Raw genomic sequence first — 24912 nt, 5'->3', positions numbered from 1 at the left:
TCTGCATGGGCCACAGTTTGCTTATTCACCTGACGAAGGACATACTGGTTGCTCCCAGGTTTTAGTGCTTGTGAATAAAGCTCCTATAAACATTTATGTGCAGGTTTTTGTGTGGATGTAAGTTTCCCCTTGTTTGAGTAAATACCAAGAAGCAAGATCACTGGACCGTATGGTAAGAGGACATTTAGCTTTAGAAGTAAGGGCCCAACTCTTTCCCGGTCCCTCCACTCCGTCCCCGTGGACGAGTGTTCCCCCTGCTCTGTGTCCTTGCCAGTACCGGGCGTTGTGCGGCTTTGGGGAAGCAGCCGCTCTAACAGGTGAGTAGGAAGATAAGTAATTCTCTAATGACGAATGATTCAGAGCATCTTTTCTGGCACTGGTTTTTGTTAGAGTGTTGTCCCAGGAAGTAATTTCAATGACCAGTGGGAAGAATGAATGTCACAGAACAGGGATCATCTGGGAAAGAAAGGACTGTCACAAATGGAAGAAAACAGGCAACCAACTGCTACCTCAGCCACAGTGACCATCCCAAGTCCCTTCCCGAGCCTGTGGTCACTGCTGCTCCGACTGTGCCATCCGCGATGTAGGCATCATCGTCTCCTGCATCACGATGCAGAAGAGGAGCCTGAGGCTGGAGGTGCTGGGCGGGCTGCTAAGAATGCTGTGGTCGGCGGTGAGGGACCAGGTTCTGGAGCTCTGTCCACCGGCTGATTCTGACACCCGCTGTGGAGAGGCCTGAGGGCAGGGTTGGACTCGGTGCACTTCACAGATTTCATCAGGGATGTGAAGAGTTAACTGGAAATGAGTTTCAAATGTTCTCCCTGTTGTTTTTCCCCAGTGGCTTGACTAATGCATTTAAGAGAAGGCGGAAACAGCAGGCTCCCATCCCGATAAAAGATAAATGGCTTTATCCCACTTCCTGGCCTCTAATCAGCAGGAGCCAGCAAGACCAAAGCACCCACAGCGTCCTGCGGCCCTAGGCTGAACAAACCGAGCGCTGCTGCAGCCTCGCAGGAACCGGGGAAGAGATTCACATTAAGGGCAACCACGAACCCAGGAATAAATGCCAAACACCCCTCTGAACAGAGAGACCCAGGGGCCATTTACAAAACTGACGTGAAACTGATCAGGCTAAGTCCCTGGTTTCTCCACAGCAGGAAAAGGCAAAAGGAGCCAACGACCAGAGCTCCCTGTGCAGGCAGGAGAAAGGGATGTGGAAACCCCGCATGCCACTCCCTCCCTGCTGAGAGGCCCAGAAAGACACAGCCAGGACTCTGAACCTGTCTGTCATCTGCATACTGAGCAGCTCAGGTGAGAGGTGTGTCCTGGCTCTAACATGCACTGGTAAAGGCTGGTTTGTATCTCCTGGTTCTGTGTCCGCAGGTACCAGCCACAGACAGCCCCACTGCAGATGCCACAGGCTGTCGGCCAGGAGGAGGTGCAGACCCTCGTCCACGTATATGGCCAGAAAAGGCCCTCAGCCAGGAAGCCCTCCCGAGGAGGGTCTGTCTGAGGAGCACACACATCCATCTCCCCTGCAGGGAAGCTTCAGACCTGCTGGAGACTGTTTTTAAAAAGACATATGGTCCTTTCCCAGTGCCAAGACCACATGCATTTTACAAGTGTATCTTAGTCCTGTGTGTGTCCCATACAACAGGCAAACTAAAGTTTCAGAGTGCACACCCAGCTATTCACAGACACTAGCAATGCCAATGCTCCTATACAACAAAGACTGGGGGTAGAGAGTCAGCATGACTGTTGTTTTGGGTAGGGGAGGAGAAAAGCACCATATTTACTTGAAAGATATGGAAATAGTTCCTTTCCATTTAGAGAGCATCTTTGCAAGTCACAGTAACTGCTGGCACGACTAGACAGAAATAGCCTCTGTGCACATTTCCAAGGATTATAACTAGGCACATTCACACAGAGAATTAATTACGGCTGTGAGGACCAAAGACCGTGGCCGTGCTTAAGAGACTGAAGAACCAAGCAGGTGGGGCAGCGTCTACCACGCGACTTACGTTACAGAAAATTGTCTTCAAATCATAGAAATTTCAAACAAGGGCAAAAACATCAGAAACAGTGCAATGACTGCAAAGGTGTTGGTGCACGGCCAGCCATGTTTCACCTGCACCCCACCAACTGCTGCCCACCACGATCACTCTAAGGCAAACCCCAGACATCACAGAATTGTCACATGTACATAGTTCAGCAAATATTCCCAAAAGGTAAACACTTTCTACAGCACACAATCATAATACAATCAGTTCCACAGCCACAACCCAATGAATATTCAGAATTAAACATCTAGCCAGTGTTAACACTTCTGTTATTTTTTTCTGTGTTTTCTAGATACATTTTGTTTGAACTGGGATCAAAATCTTATCCAGTCCACAGGCTGCAATTGGCTGCTATTCCCTGAGTCTCTTTTGATGGACAGGTTTTGTTGCTGATTTTTTCTCTTTGCAATTTTTTGTTGTTGGAGAGACCAGGTTATTTGTCATGTGGAGCTTCACACAGTCTGGGGTTTGGTGATCATGCCCCTTCGGAGGGGCTCACCGTGCACCTCTGTTCCCGGTATTTCCTACAAATTGATGGTTACATCTAGACGCCCGGTTAGATTCTGGTTCAGCTTTTACTTTTTGGCAAGAGCACTTCACAAGGGAGGTGCTAATGTCCAACTCACCTTCTGTGATGCCAGCAGCTTCCTGATCAGAGGCTGTGGAATTGATTATTTGTGTTTATGTTTTCTAAAAAGTCATTCATTACCTTTTAGTCTTGTGCTTGCTGGTAGAATGAGATGCTGTAGGCTTGTTGGGAACATTTTGTCCCAGACTTGGTCATTTTTCCCAAGACCTCCAGATCCTCTCAGTGGGAATGACACATCTGGGCTCTCTGTGTTCAGTTTTTTCCATGGACAGATCTAGAAACCATGCATTTTAAGATAGAAGACACTGGATTTATACAGATGCTTCCAGTTCAAACTCAGAACTAGAAGACTATTAAAAAATTGTGAATAACTATTTCTGCCAGAGTACTTTGGGGACACATTCCTAGAAGTGGAATTGCTAGACAAAGGGCAAATGTGTCTGTGACCTCACTAGATACTGCCAAGTTCGCACGATGAGGTCATGTCATTTGCTGCAGCCAGGCCGCAGGAGAATTCTGCTCTGTCCCCTTCCCCAGCCAAACTTCTGATTAGCGAGAGGCAGTATGTCCGTGTGCTTGTAATTCATATTTCTCTGTAAGTGTGATTTAGCATCTTTTTGGCATTTATCTTTTAAATTGACAAATAAAAACTATTTTTTTTATAGTACACAATGTGATGTTTTGAAGTACATATGCACTGTGGAATGGCTAAATCGAGCTAATTAGCACATGTCTTAACTCACATGCTTATTTCTTAGTGGTGAGAATACTGAAATCTACTCTTAGCAATTTCAGAAATTCATTAATTATGGTCACCATACTGTATAACGGCGATCTTGAGCTTTGCACCCCACCCCCGTGCCCCGCCCCTGGCAACCACCACTCTACCCTCTGCTTCTGTGAGTCTCCCTTTCTCACATATGTGAGTGAGATCAGGCAGTATTTGTCTTTCTGTGTCTGGCTTATTTCACTTAACAGAATGTCCCTTGCTCTGCTGCGTACACAGGCCGGGCCGGGCGGCACCCCACTGTGTACACGGACGGGGCTGTACCGCGCTCCCCTGTGTACACAGACCGGGCTGTACCGCGCTCCCCTGTGTACACAGACCGGGCTGTACCGCGCTCCCCTGTGTACACAGACCGGGCTGTACCGCGCTCCCCTGTGTACACAGACCGGGCTGTACCGCGCTCCCCTGTGTACACAGACCGGGCTGTACCGCGCTCCCCTGTGTACACAGACCGGGCTGTACCGCGCTCCCCTGTGTACACAGACCGGGCTGTACCGCGCTCCCCTGTGTACACAGACCGGGCTGTACCGCGCTCCCCTGTGTACACAGACCGGGCTGTACCGCGCTCCCCTGTGTACACAGACCGGGCTGTACCGCGCTCCCCTGTGTACACAGACCGGGCTGTACCGCGCTCCCCTGTGTACACAGACCGGGCTGTACCGCGCTCCCCTGTGTACACAGACCGGGCTGTACCGCGCTCCCCTGTGTACACAGACCGGGCTGTACCGCGCTCCCCTGTGGATACACACCACGTTCTCTTTACCCATTCATCTTGATTGACTCCATATCTTGGTTACTGTGATGCATTTTTTTTTTACATAAGGATAAAAATTATGCTATTCTTTACTTTAGAAACAATCTACATATTAAATAACAACCTTTTATTTTGATAATTGCCAATATTTTTTCCAGTCTGTCACATGACTTTTTATTTTGCTTCTCTTTCTCCTCATGCAAAGTTTAAAACAAGTTTAATGTAACCAACCCAATGCTTTGTGTGGTTTGCTTCATGTTAACATTCTCACGCTAGATACAGGAAAGCGCATGAAGCAGTTTATCACGTCGAAGGTATGGATGCACCAGTGACCACCGCCCAGGTCAGCTAAAGAACTTTCGTCATACCCCAGGAGGCTTCCTTGTCTCTTCGCAACCAGTATTTCCTAAGAGGTAGCAGCGACTGATACTCTGACCACTACCTGATGAGTTGTTTTTCCTGACCTGGAGATTGGTGTCTGAGATGCAGGCACGTGGCAGTGCTTGCTTTCTTCTCACATAGCTTTGTGGGGTATGAACATAATGCCCTTCATTTAATCCATTTTTTTGAAGGCTCCTCGAGGTCAGGGTGTCCGGTGTGGACTACCGGGATGAAGCCACTGTGAACATCCACGTATGTCCACGTACAGAAGCACTCCTTCCTTTTGGGTGCACACTTAGGGTGGAATCAGAGGGTAGGCACATGCTTGGCTTTAGACCCTGTCCACGTTTTCCAAAGCAGTCACAGCAATATGGCTTCCCACCAGGAAACGTGAGCACTGGGGTCCCACTTCTGCACCAGCACTCGGAATCGCCAGTCTTTCTTTCAGCCCCTCTGGTGCACACAGAGTCATAGCTTATTGTGGTTTTAACATACCTGTTGTCCTTGAATCATGATGCCAACCACATTCTCATGTGCTTATTGGATACGGATTCACTCTTCACATTTAAATTTCAGGTCTGTCGGGTACTTATCCAGATGCAGGGTGCGAAGAGGACCTGACTGTAATCTTTTTCTATGTGGCTAAGCAGTTATCCCAACAGCATCGATGACCAAGGTCTTTTCCAGCACAAATGTACGCCACCTTGAGCTACAAGGGTCGTCCTCATGCAGCCTGGTTTACTCTGGACTTTTATTCTGTCCCATTCACCTATCCTTGTTCTTACGCCAGGACCCCATACGGTTCTCACTGAAAAGGCTTTAGAGCAGATATTAACACCTGGGTCCCTCATTCACCTGTGACACTCTCCGGGATTTTCTTAGGTGTTATGTTTGTGTCTCGGAGTGGGTTTTATAATCAACTTGTTTAGCACCCTGAGGGGAAAAAACATGACGTGTTTATTGGGGCTCATGGCGTGTATGCATTAATTCAGGGAGAACTGACATTGGTGTAGGGTGGAGCGTCCCTGTCTGAAGGGATCAGACACCTTTCCATTTGTTCAAGTCTTCTGTGTCTCAGGGCATTTTGTGGTTCCCTCATATTGGCGCTTATTAAATGAGAATGCTAAAAATGGAATTTACTTTTGCTACTAGAAATATTGCCTCTCCCATTTTGTTCCTACAGATGATTTCACATATTAGGCAGCAGGGTATCACATTTATTAATTCTCCTATTTTTTGTAGTGTTTTAGCCAATGATTCTTTTGGGTTTTCCAGAAATATAGCAACCGCATACAGAGAAACTGAAAACAGAGATGATGACAAGGAAAAGGTCAGCTCCGGTGTCTCTGCGGTCTGTAGCCCACCTGCGTGGGAAGCACTCCAGTGACATCACATCGTGAGGGGGGCGTGGGCAGCTTCACTTGTTCTCGGCTTCAGTGGGAAAGCTTCCAGCATTTCCTGCTGAGTAGGATGCTGGCTTTGGGAATAATGTGTGTGTATTTTTAGGTCACGTTACGGAAGCTCTCCCTTCTTAACCATGTCGTCAAATCTACCAGTGGTAAGGGGACAAACCAGCCTCGCGTGCTTCCTGATAGGACGCGCTGGGAAGAACACATCAGCATTTCTGGGCCAAAATGCATCTCCTGGATTTAACGATAAACACTAGACAAACCCCAATTCAGGAATGTTCTACAGCAGAGCTGGCCTGTCCTCTCCGAAGTGGCCATGTCACGAAACAAGGAAGTACTAAGGGGCTGCTCCAGAGTGCAGGGGATAAAACCCAGGACAGCCAAACCTGCTCCAGAGTGTCGGAAATAACACCCAGGACAGCCAGACCTGCTCCAGAGTATGAGAAATAAAACCCAGGACAGCCAGACCTGCTCCAGAGTATGAGAAATAAAACCCAGGACAGCCAGACCTGCTCCAGAGTATGAGAAATAAAACCCAGGACAGCCAGACCTGCTCCAGAGTATGAGAAATAAAACCCAGGACAGCCAGACCTGCTCCAGAGTATGAGACATAAAACCCAGGACAGCCAGAACTGTTCCAGAGTATGAGAAATAAAACCCAGGACAGCCAGACCTGCTCCCGAGTATGAGAAATAAAACCCAGGACAGCCAGACCTGCTCCCGAGTATGAGAAATAAAACCCAGGACAGCCAGACCTGCTCCAGAGTATGAGAAATAAAACCCAGGACAGCCAGACCTGCTCCCGAGTATGAGAAATAAAACCCAGGACAGCCAGACCTGCTCCAGAGTATGAGAAATAAAACCCAGGCCAGCCAGACCTGCTCCAGAGTATGAGAAATAAAACCCAGGACAGCCAGACCTGCTCCAGAGTATGAGAAATAAAACCCAGGATAGCCAGACCTGCTCCAGAGTATGAGAAATAAAACCCAGGACAGCCAGACCTGCTCCAGAGTATGAGAAATAAAACCCAGGACAGCCAGACCTGCTCCAGAGTATGAGAAATAAAACCCAGGACAGCCAGACCTGCTCCCGAGTATGAGAAATAAAACCCAGGACAGCCAGACCTGCTCCAGAGTATGAGAAATAAAACCCAGGACAGCCAGACCTGCTCCAGAGTATGAGAAATAAAACCCAGGACAGCCAGACCTGCTCCAGAGTATGAGAAATAAAACCCAGGACAGCCAGACCTGCTCCCGAGTATGAGAAATAAAACCCAGGACAGCCAGACCTGCTCCAGAGTGCGGGGAATAAAACCCAGGACAGCCAGACCTGCTCCAGAGTGCGGGGAATAAAACCCAGGACAGCCAGACCTGCTCCAGAGTGCGGGGGATAAAACCCAGGCCAGCCAGACCTGCTCCAGAGTATGAGAAATAAAACCCAGGACAGCCAGACCTGCTCCAGAGCATGAGAAATAAAATCCAGGACAGCCAGACCTGCTCCAGAGTATGAGAAATAAAACCCAGGCCAGCCAGACCTGCTCCAGAGTATGAGAAATAAAACCCAGGACAGCCAGACCTGCTCCAGAGTATGAGAAATAAAACCCAGGACAGCCAGACCTGCTCCAGAGTGCGGGGAATAAAACCCAGGACAGCCAGACCTGCTCCAGAGTGCGGGGAATAAAACCCAGGACAGCCAGACCTGCTCCAGAGTGCGGGGAATAAAACCCAGGACAGCCAGACCTGCTCCAGAGTGCGGGGGATAAAACCCAGGCCAGCCAGACCTGCTCCAGAGTATGAGAAATAAAACCCAGGACAGCCAGACCTGCTCCAGAGTATGAGAAATAAAACCCAGGACAGCCAGACCTGCTGCAGAGTATGAGAAATAAAACCCAGGCCAGCCAGACCTGCTCCCGAGTATGAGAAATAAAACCCAGGACAGCCAGACCTGCTCCCGAGTATGAGAAATAAAACCCAGGACAGCCAGACCTGCTCCAGAGTGCGGGGGATAAAACCCAGGACAGCCAAATGCTGCTCCTGCCCCACTTTCTACTGCTCCACAATTCTCTTTTGTTTTAAAGAATGTTTGTGGGGACAACTCATAATCTCTGGATCTACACACAAAACAGCAGTGATTAGAGAAGAGCGTGTATTGAAGTTAATTACCTATTAGGTTGGTGCAAAGGTAATTGTGTTTTTTGCCAAAGTAACTTTATTAATTCTCTAACTTTGAATGGCAAAAAACACAATTACCTTTGCACCAACCTAACAATTTGGAGAATTATACTCTAGTTTTATAAGAGAACAAATGTATTTGTTAAGAAGCAAACGCTTAAGTCCATGGGATAAACGGGTACTCGGTCTGTTGCTGACTCTCCAGCACCTAGAAAATAATAATGCATATTTGTGTAATACGCACACAAGAGAGAAGAAAGGCAATGCATTGAAATAATGTATTAAGGAATCAGAGTGTCTTATATATTTAATATAATAATAATGTATATTTGTGTAATATGCACATGAGAGAGAAGAAAGCTAATGTGTTGAAATAATAATATTAAGGAATCGGAGTGTCTTATATATTTAATATAATAATAATGTATATTTGTGTAATATGCACACGAGAGAGAAGAAAGCTAATGTGTTGAAATAACAATATTAAGGAATCAGAGTGTCTTATATAGGGGAATTCTTTGTGCTACCCCTGCCATTGTTCTGTACATGTGAAATTGTTAAAATAAAAAGTTACAGAAAAGAGTGTCTGTCAATTCCTATGTAACTGGATTTCTTTTAACATAAATAGGCACTGCATTTTGTCAAGTGCTTTTTCCACTTCTTTGAAACTTATTATATGATTTCTCCCCGTGCATTAACGGATTATAACGTCAACCAATCTTTGCCTTCCTTGAATAAACCCCTAATTGTCACAATTTTTTTTTAATGTGCTGTGAATGCTTCAAGTTTCTACTTCAATACTGAGAAATGAGATTCGGCCAGAGTTTATTTTTGCCACAGCACTATGTTGCCAGGCTGGGTATCAGTGTGAAAATCACTACTGATTTTCACTTTAGTGACATTAGAGGACAGAGAAAGAAAACCTCCCGCAGTTTACGTTTAAACCGCATGATCTTTAGACAGCTGTTAGATTTTCCGTGAGAGATAATCCAGCTTGGGGCTCTTTCGGGGAAGAGCTCTTCCCTTTCCCCATTTATTCTAGGACACTTTGGCTCTATCAGGATCAAATTTGGAAAGTTGTAATTTTCTGAACAGCTATCCATTTCTTCAGCGCTCTCAAACATACTGTGGTTGGTTGTACAAAACTGACTACTGTATAAAGTGTCCGCTGGCGGAGCTTGCTCCCAGCCCACGCGCTCCGGCTCTTCTGTGCACTTTTCCTCCACCGTCCGCTGTGAGCTGGGGCCTCGTCTGTCTCCTTCCAAACAGCTTTTGGATGTAAGATTTTTATTATTTCTATCATTATTTCCTGCTTCTCTGTACTTTTTTGCTTTGTCTTATTGTGCTTTTTCTCCCATTTTTACGTCGGTATTGGTGCCCTTTTTATATTTTTACTGATACGGGTATTGACAGAATCTTCCTGGCACTCTCCTGCCATGCTGCACAGAGTCGATGCGCCGTGCGTTGTGCTCTTAAGAACCCGTCTGCTGCAGCTCGCACGGCCTCCGACTCGAAAGCTGCTCACTGGCTCTTTCTGTTTTGTCTCCTTTCCAGGCAAAGGGGCCTTTTGCTTTTACTATTAATTCTAGGGACGATGCTACTGGATTCTTTCTATCCCTGGGAATTTGAGGGTGTCTCTGTCATCCAAAACACAATCAATTTTCCAGAAATTGTGTCCCATGTGTGTACAAAAACAAGGTTGACGTTGCACCAGTGTTTGCAGGTTGACAGAGTCTACACGACCTACCTCAGGGTTTCTGTGACTTCACAGAACTTTCCTGTACTTGACCTATCCTAGACCAGGAGGTAAGAGATCATCTGGTTCCTGATCATTTTCCATGCAAATCCTATAGACTCTGATTTATTCAAGTTATTACTGCATGACTGGGTGATTGCAGATAAACAGCATGTACTGCCTCCCTGTGAATCTCAGACTTTATAAATGTCAGTGTCTTTATCCCTCCAGCCTTTTGCTCTGAATCTTACGCTGCTAGGCATCCAACTTGCAACCTCTGTTTTCTTACTTGGTTTGGCCAGCCTGCCCTGTTCGTCCTTCTATTTTAACTGTTTCTGGCTGTGTCTCTTTCAGAAGTGTTTCTTGTGCAGAGTGAGCAGCTGTGTTGATTTTTGTGAGCCAATGTGTGTCCTCAGGCTGTGGGGCTCTTCTTCCTCCCTACCCTCTGAATCCTGTGCACCTGGAAGAGTGTGGTCAGGTCCTCCCTGCAAGCCCTCGCCTTGGCACCCACCGCAACCTGACTAACTGCTCACAATCTCCCCTCCAGCTTCAGAGCAGCCTGTTAGCAGGGCGGCAGGACGTGCTGTGCGCAGGGCACTTGCCCATCCTGTCCTGCGTCCTGAGGTCACTGGCCATCCACAGGCATCTGGCTTCAACAGATGGTAAATTCTAGTCTTTTTGCTTTTAACCACATCTCAGGAACCCAGCTCAGCTCAAGAGGTACACATGTGCTCCATGAGTATCAAACAACTGATCACACAGACGCACGCCCACACACACACACACACACACAGCCAGCAGCAGCACACAGACATCACTCTTCACAGTGGCTTTCAAATGCAGAGTTTTCTTCAGCATTTTGCACCAACTACAAAACTCTGTGTTTTCCATTAGAGAACAACAGAACTGCAGCCCACAGACGCATGCCCCCTCCCGCCTCCCGCCAATGCACCACCCTGAGCTCTGCACTCTGCAGCTCAGCCAGGTAACACGGGCTTGCCTGCCAGACTCTCTCCCGTGGACACCTAACTCTCCAGCTAGCGTGCTCACCTTCCCACCTCTAACTTCAGACCCAAAAAAGCTCCAAACTGTGGAAGGGACAAGCCCAGCCCAAGACGAGGAAAACTCAACAGTCACTGCAAAGGCAGGAAAATGCTGATTTCATGAAGGAGGTGTGCCCGTCTACTGTAGGAAGAGAAAGAAAGAGAAACCTTAAACATGCATAATTCAGCCATGCCTTGATACTTCAGGGAAGAGAAATTACACTGGCTTTGGGGTCCTTCAAATCATGAAGAAATTTGATATTGCATCGCAAATACATTTCATGATCTACTTAGTTTAATAAATGTAAAAATTGCATTTTGGAGTTGAAGATGGTACTGATAAGAATGAATGAATACTGCTACCAAGAGTGGAACTTAAAAATCTGTGTAGTAAGTATTCAGAACAAATGTTAAACTAGCTAAGGAAAGACTATAAATACAAACTTACGGGAAAAACAAACACTCATTTAATAACCATCGCTCTCAGAATTTGCTTTATGTGCTTCCTATTTTTTTCAAGGTGTTTCTGGTATTTGCTTTTTTCTGAGATGAAGTCTCACTCTGTCGGCCACAGTGGAACGCGGTGGTGCCATCTCAGTTCACTGCAACCTCCACCTCCCGAGTTCAGGTGATTCTTCTGCTTCAGCCTCCCGAGTAGCTGGGACTACAGGGGCCCGCCTCCCAAGCCTGGCTAATTTTTTTGTATTTTCAGTAGAGATGGGATTTCACCTTGTTGGCCAGGATGGTCTCGATCTCCTGACCTCGCCTCGGCCTCCCAAAGTGCTGGGATTACAGGCATGAGCCACCATGCCCGGGCACTAGGCATTTTTTCGAAACAAAACAGTGATTCCTAACAATTTTGAAAGGAAAATTTCATTTAAATATTTTGAAAAATTGCAAATTCTTACCTGATAGTCTTTTTTAAAAAGAATATATAATTGAAAAAAAGCCTAAAAATTAAAAGTTATATTGTGTGGTTTTATATATTTTAAATGAATTTGAATTAAAGACATTTTTGCTAAGCACAAGGAAAGAGAATGAAGGAATAGTAAGAGAGGCGCGGGTTCCACAGAGGCGCAGAGTCCACAGACCGTGGGCAGCAGCGTGGAGGTCTGAAAGCCTTTCAACAGTGCCTCTGTGGGCAAGTCCAGGGCCGTGTGCAGTGGAGGGAGCGCGGGTGGGGGCAGCACAGGGGCAGAGCCCACAGGTGGGGACATGGTGGATGGGATGCCTGGAGAATCCATGTAACCCAGAGGGGCCCCAGCTCCCACACTGGGAAAAGGGGTCCCCACTGGTGAAGGTCTGGGTCGGCGCTTCAGTCGGGTCTCCTACCGAGATGACTCTGGGTCTGCTTTCGCTAAGTGAATTAAAACCCTGCATCCCTAACCAGAAAGCGCTGCTGCTCGGCGGATTAGGCTGATATCCACAGCACCTCCCAGGAGACACAGACAGGAAGTGCCAGCCGCCAGCTCTGCCTCTGCTCCTCATTGGAATCTTCCAAGGCAGCTGGCTTAGGAGATATCCCACACCCTGCATCCCCCAGGCTGCATCCCCCAGGCCTGGGTTTTTCAAGCTGGCCTTTGCAGGGTGCAGTTCCCCTCCCTACCCTCTCCCCAGTGGACATTCTCTCCGCAGACAACCTGGCAAGGTCAAGGGCCTCCACACCCTCCGCTGGCCGAGGTGTGGGAAACCCCACGGGGAAGTGAACTATGTCAGTTTCCCCCGCTCTCCCTCCCGGTCACCAAGCTGGCTTCCCGAAACGAGGCTCTGATAATGCTGCTGTGATCCCACCCCCAGCTTTAGGGTGGTAACAGTGCCCCCCTGGAAGGGGCTGTCAGTGCTGTCTCCAGGGACCCTTCTCACCCCTAACAGGTGTTTGGGAGCTTCAGTTCTTCCCCTGAAGACGCCTTCCTGGACCCGGTGTGTCCCCTTCGTCTGTGACTGCCAGGACTCTTGAAGACGGCACCTTGACTCCGAGGCAAGCCCTGCCTCCACGAAGTTAGCACTCAACTAGGTGAAGACAAACACTCAAATAATTACGCCACCGGTTAGAAAAAGTGGCAAGTTATCCCAGGAGAAACAGAGTCCTGGGGACTGCCCAACAGACCAGGAAACGGTACAGGACAGTGGGCACAGCCCTGAAGGCTGCTGAATGGGCTGAGCTCACAGGAGTAGGGGTGGGCAGGTGAGGCTGGGTGGGAGTCCAGAGGCCCTGGAAGCCAGCTTTCCTGTGGGTCTTCACCCTTCATAAGAAAACCCCGGCAGCAAAAATGAGAAGCAAATACCATATTATGAAATGAAACCTACATACAAACTCCCAATCCCATGGAAGTACCTCCAGGTCACAGCTGAATGGGAAGGCACCAAGGCGGGCCTGGAAGAACATGACGGAGATCTGTGGCTGACTTTGGAGGTCCCGTGTCCACTCCCGCTCAGGAGAGGGTCCGCCCAGAGGGAGGAGGGAAGGCACGAAGGGCCGGGTGGGCCACCGGGAGGGCGCTGTGCTTGCCCTGCTCAACTAGAACCACCGGGCCATCAGGCGGCACCATGGGGACAGTGGGCATCCTGACATGGCGTGAGGGGAAGGGCACTCCACCTCTGGCATTTCTCCCAAAAACTCATAGCCCCAGTCTAACGGGAGAGAAACACCAGACACATTCCAACAGAGGGAGGGGCATCCTACACACACCTGACCAGCGCTCCTCAAGCTTCCAGCTTGGTGAGGAAAGGAAACTGAGAAACGGTCCCAGCCGAGGGACTTAACAGAAAGGGGACTCGGGAAAACCACACAAAACCCAGGCTTTCTTACACAATGATGTATCCATGCCGCTTCATGAACTGTAACAAGTGCACCGTAAACCCGGAATGTGTTCAGAAGTAGGAAGCGCGGGATGCACGGAACGGCCCGTGTCATCATTATAACTTCCCTGTTCACCCAAAACTGTTCTGAAAAATTAAGTCTATTAGAAAAGAGGATCGTGAAGTAGGTACCTGAACTATGTCACATCTGAAATACAAAACATGAGGTCAGTTAAGTAAATGACATGCAAAGATGTCCAGATGTGAACCAAAAATAAAACCCTAAGCCCCGCAAAGGACTGAATGGACCCTGCTCTTGGCCAAGGCGAACCCACAGAAACCTGAAAGACCAGTTCAGGCCCCGACCGGAGGGCGGCCTGGGTTCAGAAAGACCAGTTCAGGCCCCGACCGGAGGGTGGCCTGGGTTCAGAAAGACCAGTTCAGGCCCCGTCCGGAGGGCGGCCTGGGTTCAGGCCTGGGTGTTCCCTCCTCCCTCTGGGACTCAGGCACAGCTGACCAGCATCGGCATTAAGGCAGAGACCTTAAGACTGACTCAGACTCTACAGCAATAAGACACCAGATTCCAAATGACTCTAGTCCAGTATCACATGACAGACAGCAGGCCTTGAAAGAAATGAAAATATTTAACCTCAAAATGCATTTCTTTTACATGTTCTGAAATGGCCCAGCAAAGCTCTCTCTTGTGGGGAAATCTACACTCTGCAGGGAACCCCCTGCCCTCTCCAGGTCCTTTCCTGATCCAGGAGAGCTGAACTCAGAGCCTGACGTTGCTTTTAGATCTGCTAGAGACATTTGCCACCCACCCCTGCTGCCTGGGCTTCCTCTGCACATAAGAACCTTGGTGTCTTTCAATGTGAGCATCTGACCTTAACCCAGTCCCCTTCCTACTGACTCCAGCTCTTTAGGTAGTAACTTAACCTTCAGCTAATTGCCAATCAGGAAATCTTTGAATCCACCTATGACGTGGAAGCCCACTCCCCTGAGTCGAACTGTCCCACCTCTCTGGATAGAACCAGTGTCTACCTTACATGGATTGACCGAAGTCTGCCGATAACTTTTGTTCCCCTAAAATGTATAAAATCGAGCTGCAACCCAAGTACGTGGGCGCATGTTCTCAGGAGCCAGCGCTGGGTCACCGGCATCGCTCATGGGTATTTGGCTCAGAATAAACCTCTTTAAATATTTTTACAGAGCTCAACTCTTAGTTGACACAGGACATATTATATAAAAATATCAAACTAGAAAGAGGGAAGGGGAGGGAGGGAGAGAGAGAGGAAGGAAGGAAGGAAGGAAGGGGGAGGGAGGGAAGGAAGGAGGGAAGGAAGGAAGGAAGGAAGGAAGAAAGGAAGGAAGGAAGGAAGGAAGGGAGGGAGGGAGGGAAGGAAGCAAGGAGGGAGGGAGGGAAGGGGGGAGGGAAGGAATGAAGGAAAGAAAGGAAGAGACATCCAATAGAATCCAGCATCATATCCCAAGGCTGACATCATGACTGGCAGGTTTTATGCCAGGAACACAGCAAGAATGTTGCAGAGGATTAAATATGCAAATATTCACTAATGTGATGGTTCATAATATCACACCTAAATAAAAGTGTGACAATTATCTCCACAGATATTGAAGAAGCATTTGTTAAATTCAACATGTATTCTTCATTTTGAAAACACTGAATGAAGGAAATTGGTGGGTGGTCGAATGTGACATCACACACCCTGAAGTGAATAAGCTCCAGGGTCCAGTGCTCAGCCTGGTGACTGCAGTTAATGATGACGTATTGTGTGTCTGAAATTGGCTAGGGGTAGCTCTTAAGTGTTCTCACCACACACACAAATGGTGCCCGTGTGAGGTGATGGACACTGTGGCCTTTACTTCACGGTGCAAACATATATTCAAATGCCACATGGTGCACCTTAAATACAGATGATCTTGATCCATTCATTATATTCTCAATAAATATGGGGAAACTTGCTTTTAATTTTTAAAAAACTTAAAAAAACAGGCTCACGCCTGTAATCCCTACACTTTGGGAGGCTGAGGCGGGTGGATCACGAGGTCAAGAGATCAAGACCATCCTGGTCAACAAGGTGAAACCCCGTCTCTACTAAAAATACAAAAAATTAGCTGGGCATGGTGGTGCGCACCTGTAGTCCCAGCTACTCGGGAGGCTGAGGCAGGAGAATTGCCTGAACCCAGGAGGCAGAGGTTGCGGTGAGCTGAGATCGCACCATTGCACTCCAGCCTGGGTAACAAGAGCGAAACTCCGTCTCAAAAAAAAAAAGAAGTACTCATCCCAGCCCAAAGGCCAGTATAACATTGAATCAGAATATTACAGAAGGCAGGGTCATCACACCCGGCCGTCACCATCAACACTCAATCACGTCCGGGAGACACTGGACAATGCACTCAAGGGACGACATTAGAAGCACAAAATTGACAAGAAAGAAAGAAAACGGTGATCATTTGCAGATCTGTTCATGCAATCATGTAATTAAATAGCATGAACTCTGGCTCACATGAAAAGGTACACTAGCAAGGGTGTCCAGGGAAGCTCTTACCAAGGACAGCGGAGAAGCCAGCTCCCCATCCCCCATCATTAAAGTGGAAGGCAAGCAGACAGGAGACAGGACAGGAAGACCAGAAACAGACTCAAATACGTATGAAATTTCAATTTTTTTAATGGTGGCACTGCCAATGGGTGCAGTGAACATGGAGGTTTCAATCCACGATGTCAGGACCTCCAGGCCAGAAAAGCGAACCTAGATCCATGCTTAACGCCATACAACAGAATCAATCCAAGTGGGTCAAAGGTTTAAATGGAAATAAAATACTAGGGAAAAAATGGATTAATTCCTTTATAATTTCAGAATAGGAAGACCTTTTAAACTACGACTCAAAACCCAGAAGCCCCCAAATACTGAAATTCATATTTTAAATGTCTAAAGAAAAAAACGAAAGTCAAGCCAGTGACGGTTTGAGAAAAAATACAACTGAAATCACTGCAGCTAAACTGCCTAATTTATGAAGAGCGCCTGGAAATCACTAAAAGATTAGCAATCCAGCTAAAATAGGGGCAAACAACAACAAAAGCATAAACAAATGAGAAGCAGCTCAATCTCACGCATGAGGTGCAAGTGACGGAAGTCTGCACAGACAGCAGCTCACATCGTCAGGTGGCGGAACCATCAGGCACAGACGTCAGCTTCCCCCATCAGACTCCTCCACAGGGAGCCGCCCCGGTGATGGCGCCTCACAGAGCCAGTGCATGCGCACCTGAGGAATACCATCAACAGGCCTTTGTTCTTTGACCCGGCCTCCGGGAATGTGGAATCCATCCACCAGTACACGTGCCAAATGGCATATGTACCAGGTTATTAATGCACCACTGCAACAGCGCCCGTCCGCAGAGACAGGTGAACTGCAGTGTGCCCACTGTGAAGGGAATAAGGACGCTGCCTCTTCATGGTTGCGGAGTAGTCACCAAGACAGGGCGAGGGACAAGGGCGCAGGATGCTATTCACTGCGTGCTACCCCTCGTACAAGACAAGAGAAAAGTGAGAACGTGCGTGCCAGCTCGCGTGTGTCTAGGTCCTCTTGGGGGACACGCCAGGTCCTGGCGGAATGACCACCTGTGTGGAGCAAGAATCCTCCAGCCATATCGTCTTTATTATTTTGATTTCTTAACCACACAAAAAAATGTCTATTACTACAAACTTAAAAAAGAAAGAAGGAAAACAGGGAAGAAAGGAAAAAGAAAAGAGCCCAGGCTGGCTCACAGGGGAGAAGGGACTGGAGATGATGGCAGGGATCGTGTCCCAACACAGCACCAAGGAGTCTGGACTCAAGCTACAGGCATCGGGGGCTGCCGGATTCTCGGCAGGAAAAGAACACAGTCCCCACGTCTGCATCTCAAGTGAGCAAGAAACAGCCTTCAGTGCTGAGAAGACGGAGCTGTTTAAAAATAAATGTTTTAAAGTTGTACATGTTGTATGAAACGGAGTGCAAAACCGAAGACATTTTTGAAAGCATACAATGAGATTAAATACATTTTTAACAGCATTTCTAAAAGCATATCCATTTGTTGGGTTGAATCCTTCCCCAGCATCCCTGGGGCAGCTGAGAGCCACACAGCACTAAGCCCTGGGGCAGGGGAGGCGGCAGGGCAAACTGACGCGTAGAGAAGCCGCCTGCCCCACGCACCCGAAGGAGGAAGAGGCTATGCATGTTTGCCATTACAGTTACCCGCCGCCCATCCTCCCACACCAAGGCATTTTTAAATTATTGAGTAAACTCATTCTCAGCTCAGTGATCAAAGACCACATTTGTCCCCAAGAAGAAAGGTGCCAGCTGCGTTAAACATGACAGATAACCTTGAAAGATGCCTGTAGCTGAGACATCATGACCGCCAAGCATCTCTCCAAAAGCTTTTTGTTTTTCGAGGTGAGCTGAGGAATAATGTTCTGTTCTGAACGTTACATACACAATCACACAGACACAATCACACAGACACATACAGCAACACAGACACAACCACACACAGACATACATACATAGACACATGCACACAATCACACACACAACACACACACAATAATTATACACAAACACATCAGCACACACACACAATCACACACATCAAGACATACACACAATCACACACAGACATCAACACACACAATCACACAGACACACATCGACACACACACAATCACACAATCAACACACACACAGACACACATACATCAACACAGACACACACAATCAGAGACACACACACATCGACACAGACACACACAATCACACAGAGACACACACAATCACACAGAGACACACATAGACACAGACACAATCACACACAGACATACATCAGACACACATCAACACAGACACAATCACACACAGACACACTCCATGCATACAGACACACACAGATATACACACACATGACACACACACACACAGCCACATAGAGACACAGACACAAACCATTTATATCAGAAGAAGATAAGAAGGATATAAAATATATGTGAGGACATTTATTAGGTGACTTCTAGCAAATAAATAAAAAAGAAATGACAGAATGAGAACATTTGCAACTCCTAAGAATAACATTAACAACTCTGGGTGTGGAGGCTCACGCCTGTAATCCCAGCACTTTGGGAGGCTGAGGCAGGTGCCTTGGTGGAGTTGGAGACCAGCTGGCCAACCTGGTGAAATGCCATTTCTACTAAAAATACAAAAATTAGCCACGTGTGGTGGCATGTGCTTGTAATCCCAGCTACTCACAAGGCTGAGATAGGAGAATCGCCTGAACCCAGGAGGCAGAGGTTGCAGTGAGCTGAGATCACACCACTGCACTCCAGCCTGGGTTATAGAGCAAGACTCCGGTCTCAAAAAAAATAAAGAAAGAAGAAATTAATAGATCTAAGCAACAATGACCCATGGCTGCCAATGTCCCCAGACCCAGACATCACCCACTCCTGAGATGCAGAGCACCACTCTGAAATTGCCTGCAGAGCAAGGTGCCCTCCTGGAGCTGGCTCAGGTTCTTAATCAACTAAACACAGGGGACAGAGACACATCTTAACTGTCACTCCGAGGATGCAACTGCTGGGCTGGGTCATAGGAAACTTCACATAACAAAGGACTTGGGCCGTGTGACTCTTGGTGAGGGTGTGATACAACTTACTCAACAAAGACACTGTTTTTTTCTTTTTAAAAAGCATCACCAAAGCTCACCTCATTCCTATTCTTAGCAGATGAGCCACTTAACCTGCATTTAGCCCTTTTCTTCTCTGCTGCTAAACAGAACCTCATTTCCTTGAGGTACCTGAAGTGTAAGTTCTGATGACACAGTCCAGTAATGTTTAGGAAAAACTCAGTGATCAAAGATCACATTTGTTCCCAGAAGGAAGGAAGTCAGAAGGGAGGAAGATGGGAGATGGGAGGACGTCACTCGGTGCACCCGAGTGAGGCCCTAGGTATTCTGTGAGCAAAGGCAGGTGCAGGCCCGCCACGCACTCAGCCTCTGGGAAGGACATGAAGACCGAATGAGGTGTGGCGTCCAGGGCTGAGACACCTGAGGGTGACCACAGCAGGGGCTTGGGCGAGGCCCGGGGTCCAGGTCTCTGGAAGTGAGGAGGGTTTTTCAAAGGAGCATGATGGGTGGGCCATTCCCAGGGGAGCCTGCAGCACGCAGGATCCAGGGGTCACGGCCAACCTGGCAGCCACACTGGGAGAGAAGAATGTAGTGGGCAACCAGGATGAGGAGCTGGGCCTCGTGGACACCAGACAGGCGAGCATCTGCTTGGATGGTGCCGGGTGGGGCTGCAGACAGACCCTGGGATTCACGGCTACATATGTAGACACAGGGGCTGGCCAGTCAGACCCATTCTGGCCGTGGGCCACTGCAAACGGACTCCCTCTGGCCATCACCTTGGACCCAACCTGGCTTTTGGGTCTTCTGGAGTCACTGACCTGTTATGAAAAATAGAACTGGGCTAAGGCTCCCAAGGGGGCCTTGACATTCACCGCCCACCACCAGGACAAGCTCCCAAAGAGCCGCTGGGTTCAACACCAGCCCCATCACCATGCACTGCACCCACTGACATTGGGCAGGAGGTGGCCAGGCCCCGGGCCGGGATGAGAGAGGCAGACCCACCCCCCAGATTGTGGGGAAGTAGCGGGTCCCCTGGTCTGCATTTTGGCTGTGGCTTTATTTACACATAGCTATTTCTCCAAGGTGTCACCAGTGGAATTTCAGACGAATTCTCCCACGAAATATTTTCCCCTTGAAAAGTGTTGGGTAATTAACCAACACTCAGGTCACCAGCGCACAGTCCAGAGAGACAGCCGCCAGGACAATGAAGGCAAGAAGAGCTGTTCTGAGAACGCGCGTCAGCGGTAAACTGGGGGACCCGGGGCCAGGAAGCCCCAGCGCCCCTCATGCCTACCGGTTTTGTCTAATTTCCTGTTCTAAGAAACATTTATTCTGACAGAGATAAGGTTTCCTCATGCAGAAAAACAAAAAGAACAGCACATGGCAAATGGATGATTAAAAACATTTATATTTAGGTACATATCTTAAGTCTTTTACAAAACTGCACATATTTAGTGTTCACAAAATTGCTGACTGTGTCCTGGTTTTGTAACTGGCAATTTCACTTATTATAGTGTAACACGTGCCAGGGAGAATTATGATCTCAACAACTAACTAATTTCCAAACCCCAACTGCTGTGATTTTGCTTTCCTGCAAGTGTTCACAGTTACAAACCACAGCTGTGACGATCACCTTTGTTCATGAACGTTTCTGCCAATATTTTTATCATTTTCTTAGTTTAAATTCTTAGAAGTGAGCATTACTGACTGAAAACTAAAAATACTTGAAGATTTTTACTCACACCAATTCTTTTCCAGCATTATCGACAAGGACTGGCATTCCTACCGCAGGCTTTGAATTTTTGGCCATGTAAATGGAAGCAGAAGGAGACCTTGCGGTCAGCATCACATTTCCTTACACTGAACAGGTCAGGCTCTTTCTGTGCAAGCTATGTATAGACTTTCTCTGAAGGCGTGCCTCCTTTCCATTCTGCTCTGTCGGAGAGACGCACACATCAACACCCATCCTTTGCTGAAATTATTTTCCAGGTTTTTGTTGGCCAGTCAGTCTTGGTGATTTCCCACGTACAGTTCTAAGGTTCAGGTAGTAAAATCTTTTCATTTCTTGACCAGGCGTGGTGCCTCACGTCTGTGATCCCTGCACTTTGGGAAGCCAAGGTGGGTGGATCACTTGAGGTCAGCAGTTCAAGACCAGCCTGGCCAACATGGTGAAACCCCATCTCTACTCAAACTACAAAAATTAGCTGGGTGTGGTGGTGGGCGCCTGTAATTCCAGCTACTCGGGAGGCTGAGGCAGGAGAATCGCTGGAACCTGGGAGGCAGAGGCTGCAGTGAACTGAGTGCGCCCCTGCACTCCATCCAACCTGGGTGACAGGGCAAGACTCCACCTCAAAAAAAACCCTTTTTATTTCTTCTTTCCATCAGATCCTTCCAAGGGATTCATCCCCTTGGTTACTAGAAACTACCCCAAATGCTACTGAGCACTACCTGCCATTCAACTGGACAGATGCGTTGACTGCTGCCGTCTGCCCGAGAGCAGGACTTCCCAAGTGCGCTCCTGACGTGGCACATGGAAGAGGAAGACATCTGCACAGAACCCTGGGTGAATGGCCAGGCCTGTCCCAAACCCCTGCAGACAGCCCATGGGATCAACACTTTACCCGGCTTCAACCCAAGCTGGGCAGGGAGGCGGGTCTGTGGACACAGAGGTGAAGGACATATCACGATGCCGAGTGCCTCCTGAGGACCTGGCAGGACCCCAGTTCGCTGTGGATGAGACCCTGAGACCTCTGCTGGAATTGCAAGCCAGGGATTAGACATCCCAGGGAGAGGCTGGCGACAGGGCTCCCTCAGGAACAGGCAGTGTTTTTGGCGGCCTTGGACAGAGGGGCAGAATCCTAACCCAGAGTGGTCCAGGCAACTGGGAAGCAGAGAATTTCTTTGCAGTGGGAACAATTCAAACCAAGTGAAGCCCCCTACCCAGATGATCCCCTCAGCAAAGCCGAGAGCCGCGTGGATAAATATGAGCATGGCGTTCGTGTCTGGTGCGCTGGTGACTGGTGATGCTCACCTCTGATTCTGTAATGTCAAACACACTTGCTTCAGAGGAGAAATCTGACTTTAATCATAGAGCAGGTATTACAGAGCACGCAGTTAGGCACAAAACCCCTAACTTTCTGATGAAGCACTCACAGAATCACGTGTGCTCTGGGGCATGCAGCAGCGGCTCTGGCTCGGAGAAGCGGCTCTCGGGGGAGGAACTGCCTGCTGTCTCCAGACACCTCCCACTTGCCCGAGGAGTCTCTCCAGCAGCTCGGAGCAGCTCTTGTGTTTCAGGTAATAGGTCACATTCACTTTAATTAAAAGATGAAAAATAGTCCAGCCAATTCCTTTCAGAACAGTCGATTTAGGCACACTAGAATCGGAGGGTGCTGGGGAGACCAGCAGGCCCCTGTGAAAGCTGGGGCGGTGGTCCACTCCAGGCACAGGTGCCCCCATGCCAGCCTCTCACCTGGCCTTGGGGAGCTGCCCACACCCTTGGCAGCGGGCATGGGCAGCTACCAGCCATGCTTCCAATGTTAACCAGTAACACAACTCGTCCCCAAATGTCTGAGAGTTCCTATGCACAGAAAACATTCCCTCAAAAACACTAGGAATTTCTGCCAGCTTCCTGAGTGATACACAAAGTCCAAGGAACAAAGACGCCGAGGAGTCAGGAAGGCTGAAAAGGAGACATGCTGCAAGTGTGCTTCCCACAGATGACACGTTCATCTTCGGAGGCTGTCTCATCTGGACCCACAGGCCACAAAGGAAAGATGTGAGGTGGAGCGGTGGGGAGTTCCTTCTCCCATGCCCATGGTTCCTCACGCGGCGTGCTGCTGAGATCGCCTCTTCTCAGAGCTGTTTTCTGCAATGCTAAACGGCATGCAGGGAAAAAGCAGTGAATCTCCCAAGAAAATCATGAGCTTTGAGAACTGCATGAAGAACCGAGGAGTTTCAAGTCCAGAGTCTACCAAATTATTAAAGAACACGCCTTCCGTCCCCGTCGTCAGCATACAACAGCCAGAGCCAGCCACAGAAAGAGCCTGAGAAAACGCATCTTCCCCCATCAGATTCGCAAATGCACAGCTACAGCCCCTGCAAAGGCCACAGTCACCAGGACTCAGCCATCCTCCACCAAGCCATGATCCCCTCCTGCCAGAAACACAGCAGATGGCCAAAAAGCCGATTTCCTTCCAAGCATCTGCTTCCTGTGGTCATTTTCACCTTTCCCAAAGCACACTTTCAGCTCCAGCTAAGTGCTTCTGCAAACCCCTCTGTGAGACTCATATCTGAATGCCACAACCCCCTCACTTCTCAGGGCTGGGGCAAGTCTTGGTCCTTCCCAGCCCTCCTGCCTGCCCCAGGTGGAGATGAGGTCCCTCCTCAGAACGCAGTGCAATCTCTACCATAAAGCACTGAAGCGTTAGGTCCAGCCATGACATCATCTGTACAGCAAGACTTCTGGCATAAAACAGCCACATCACGGCTCCACCCAAGGTGGCGAAGGTGTCTGTTTCTGTGCTGCTCTCCTTTCACTTGAAGCCAAATCACGGATGGTCTCCCCCTCCTTCTTTCATCCACAGAGCTTTGCCCTGCACCTGAACAGTGTGAGGCTCAAAGTTTTGCTGGGAAAAAATCACTGGCACCTTTAAAGACACCACTGGCCAGTCGGGACAGAGGGAGTTTCTAACAGGAGGCCCTGCGAGCCACCTTAAAGCTGGAGGTGCTGGCCTGTGCCGTGGCGGGGCTCACCTCTGCTGTATAAGGATGTTGTGTGCACAGCCTCTTCCTCTCTCAACCTCAATTCTAAGATGACAGAGGTCCTTCCACAGAGGCTGAACAACAGGTTCCCCCCCGGCCTCTGCTCTTGCCTGACTCACCAGAGCCAGCCGCATCATGCACTGCTGAACAGCAAGGCCATGCGCTCATGGTGGAGCGGGCACTGGGGTTTTGACACAAAAGCACTGCCAGGGAGAAGAGAGCCAGGCAAGTTCCACATGCACCCCATACACCGCATGTGCATGTGTGTGCATGAGCATGTGTGCATGTGTGTGCATGAGCATGTGTGCATGTATGTATATAACAAATGCACCGTGTATGTGTGCATGAGCATGTGTGGATGTGTGTATATAACAAATGCACCATGTGTGCATGTGTGTACGTGAACATGTGTGCATGTGTGTATTTCACAAATGCACCATGTGTGCATGTGTGTACATGAGCATGTGTGTATGTGTATTTAACAAATGCACCATGCGTGTGTACATGAGTATGTGTACATAAGCATGTGTGAATAGAAGCATGTGTGCATGTGTGTATGATGTAATAAATGCACTCTGTGTGCATGTGTGTACAGAAGCACGTGTGCATGTATGTTCCTGTGGGCATGTGCATTTCTCAACAAGACTGATCCTGCAGAGGGTGAGCTCCGAAGCCACAGGGAGCTGACTGCAGCCACACCTTCCCCGATCATGGTCCCCCGCCAGAGTCACCAACGCACAACTGCAGCC

The 24912-nt window shown here is 48.5% G+C and overlaps 1 protein-coding gene across 8 annotated transcripts in view; it reads right to left on the bottom strand.

Annotated features, from left to right (window-relative positions):
* The window catches only part of MCF2L (MCF.2 cell line derived transforming sequence like), a 219336-nt gene that overhangs the window by 183412 nt on the left and 11012 nt on the right, over positions 1–24912 (bottom strand). For 3 of the 8 annotated variants that reach the window (XM_078333543.1, XM_078333672.1, XM_078333836.1), the window contains exon 3: positions 2770–2923. The exons of 4 other annotated variants lie outside the window; for them this stretch is intronic. In XM_078333543.1, coding sequence (XP_078189669.1) covers positions 2770–2923 — 154 coding nt within the window. Of the gene's footprint in view, positions 1–2769; positions 2924–16905; positions 16988–24912 lie in introns of those variants that run through there. One more of the 8 variants, XM_078334228.1, reaches the window with a different exon arrangement.

This window comes from Callithrix jacchus, chromosome 1 (assembly GCF_049354715.1).
Source record: "Callithrix jacchus isolate 240 chromosome 1, calJac240_pri, whole genome shotgun sequence".
Classification (NCBI taxonomy): Eukaryota; Metazoa; Chordata; class Mammalia; order Primates; family Cebidae; genus Callithrix; species Callithrix jacchus.
Note: the sequence above shows the minus strand (reverse complement) of the source record. Positions and strands in the feature narration are given on the sequence as shown.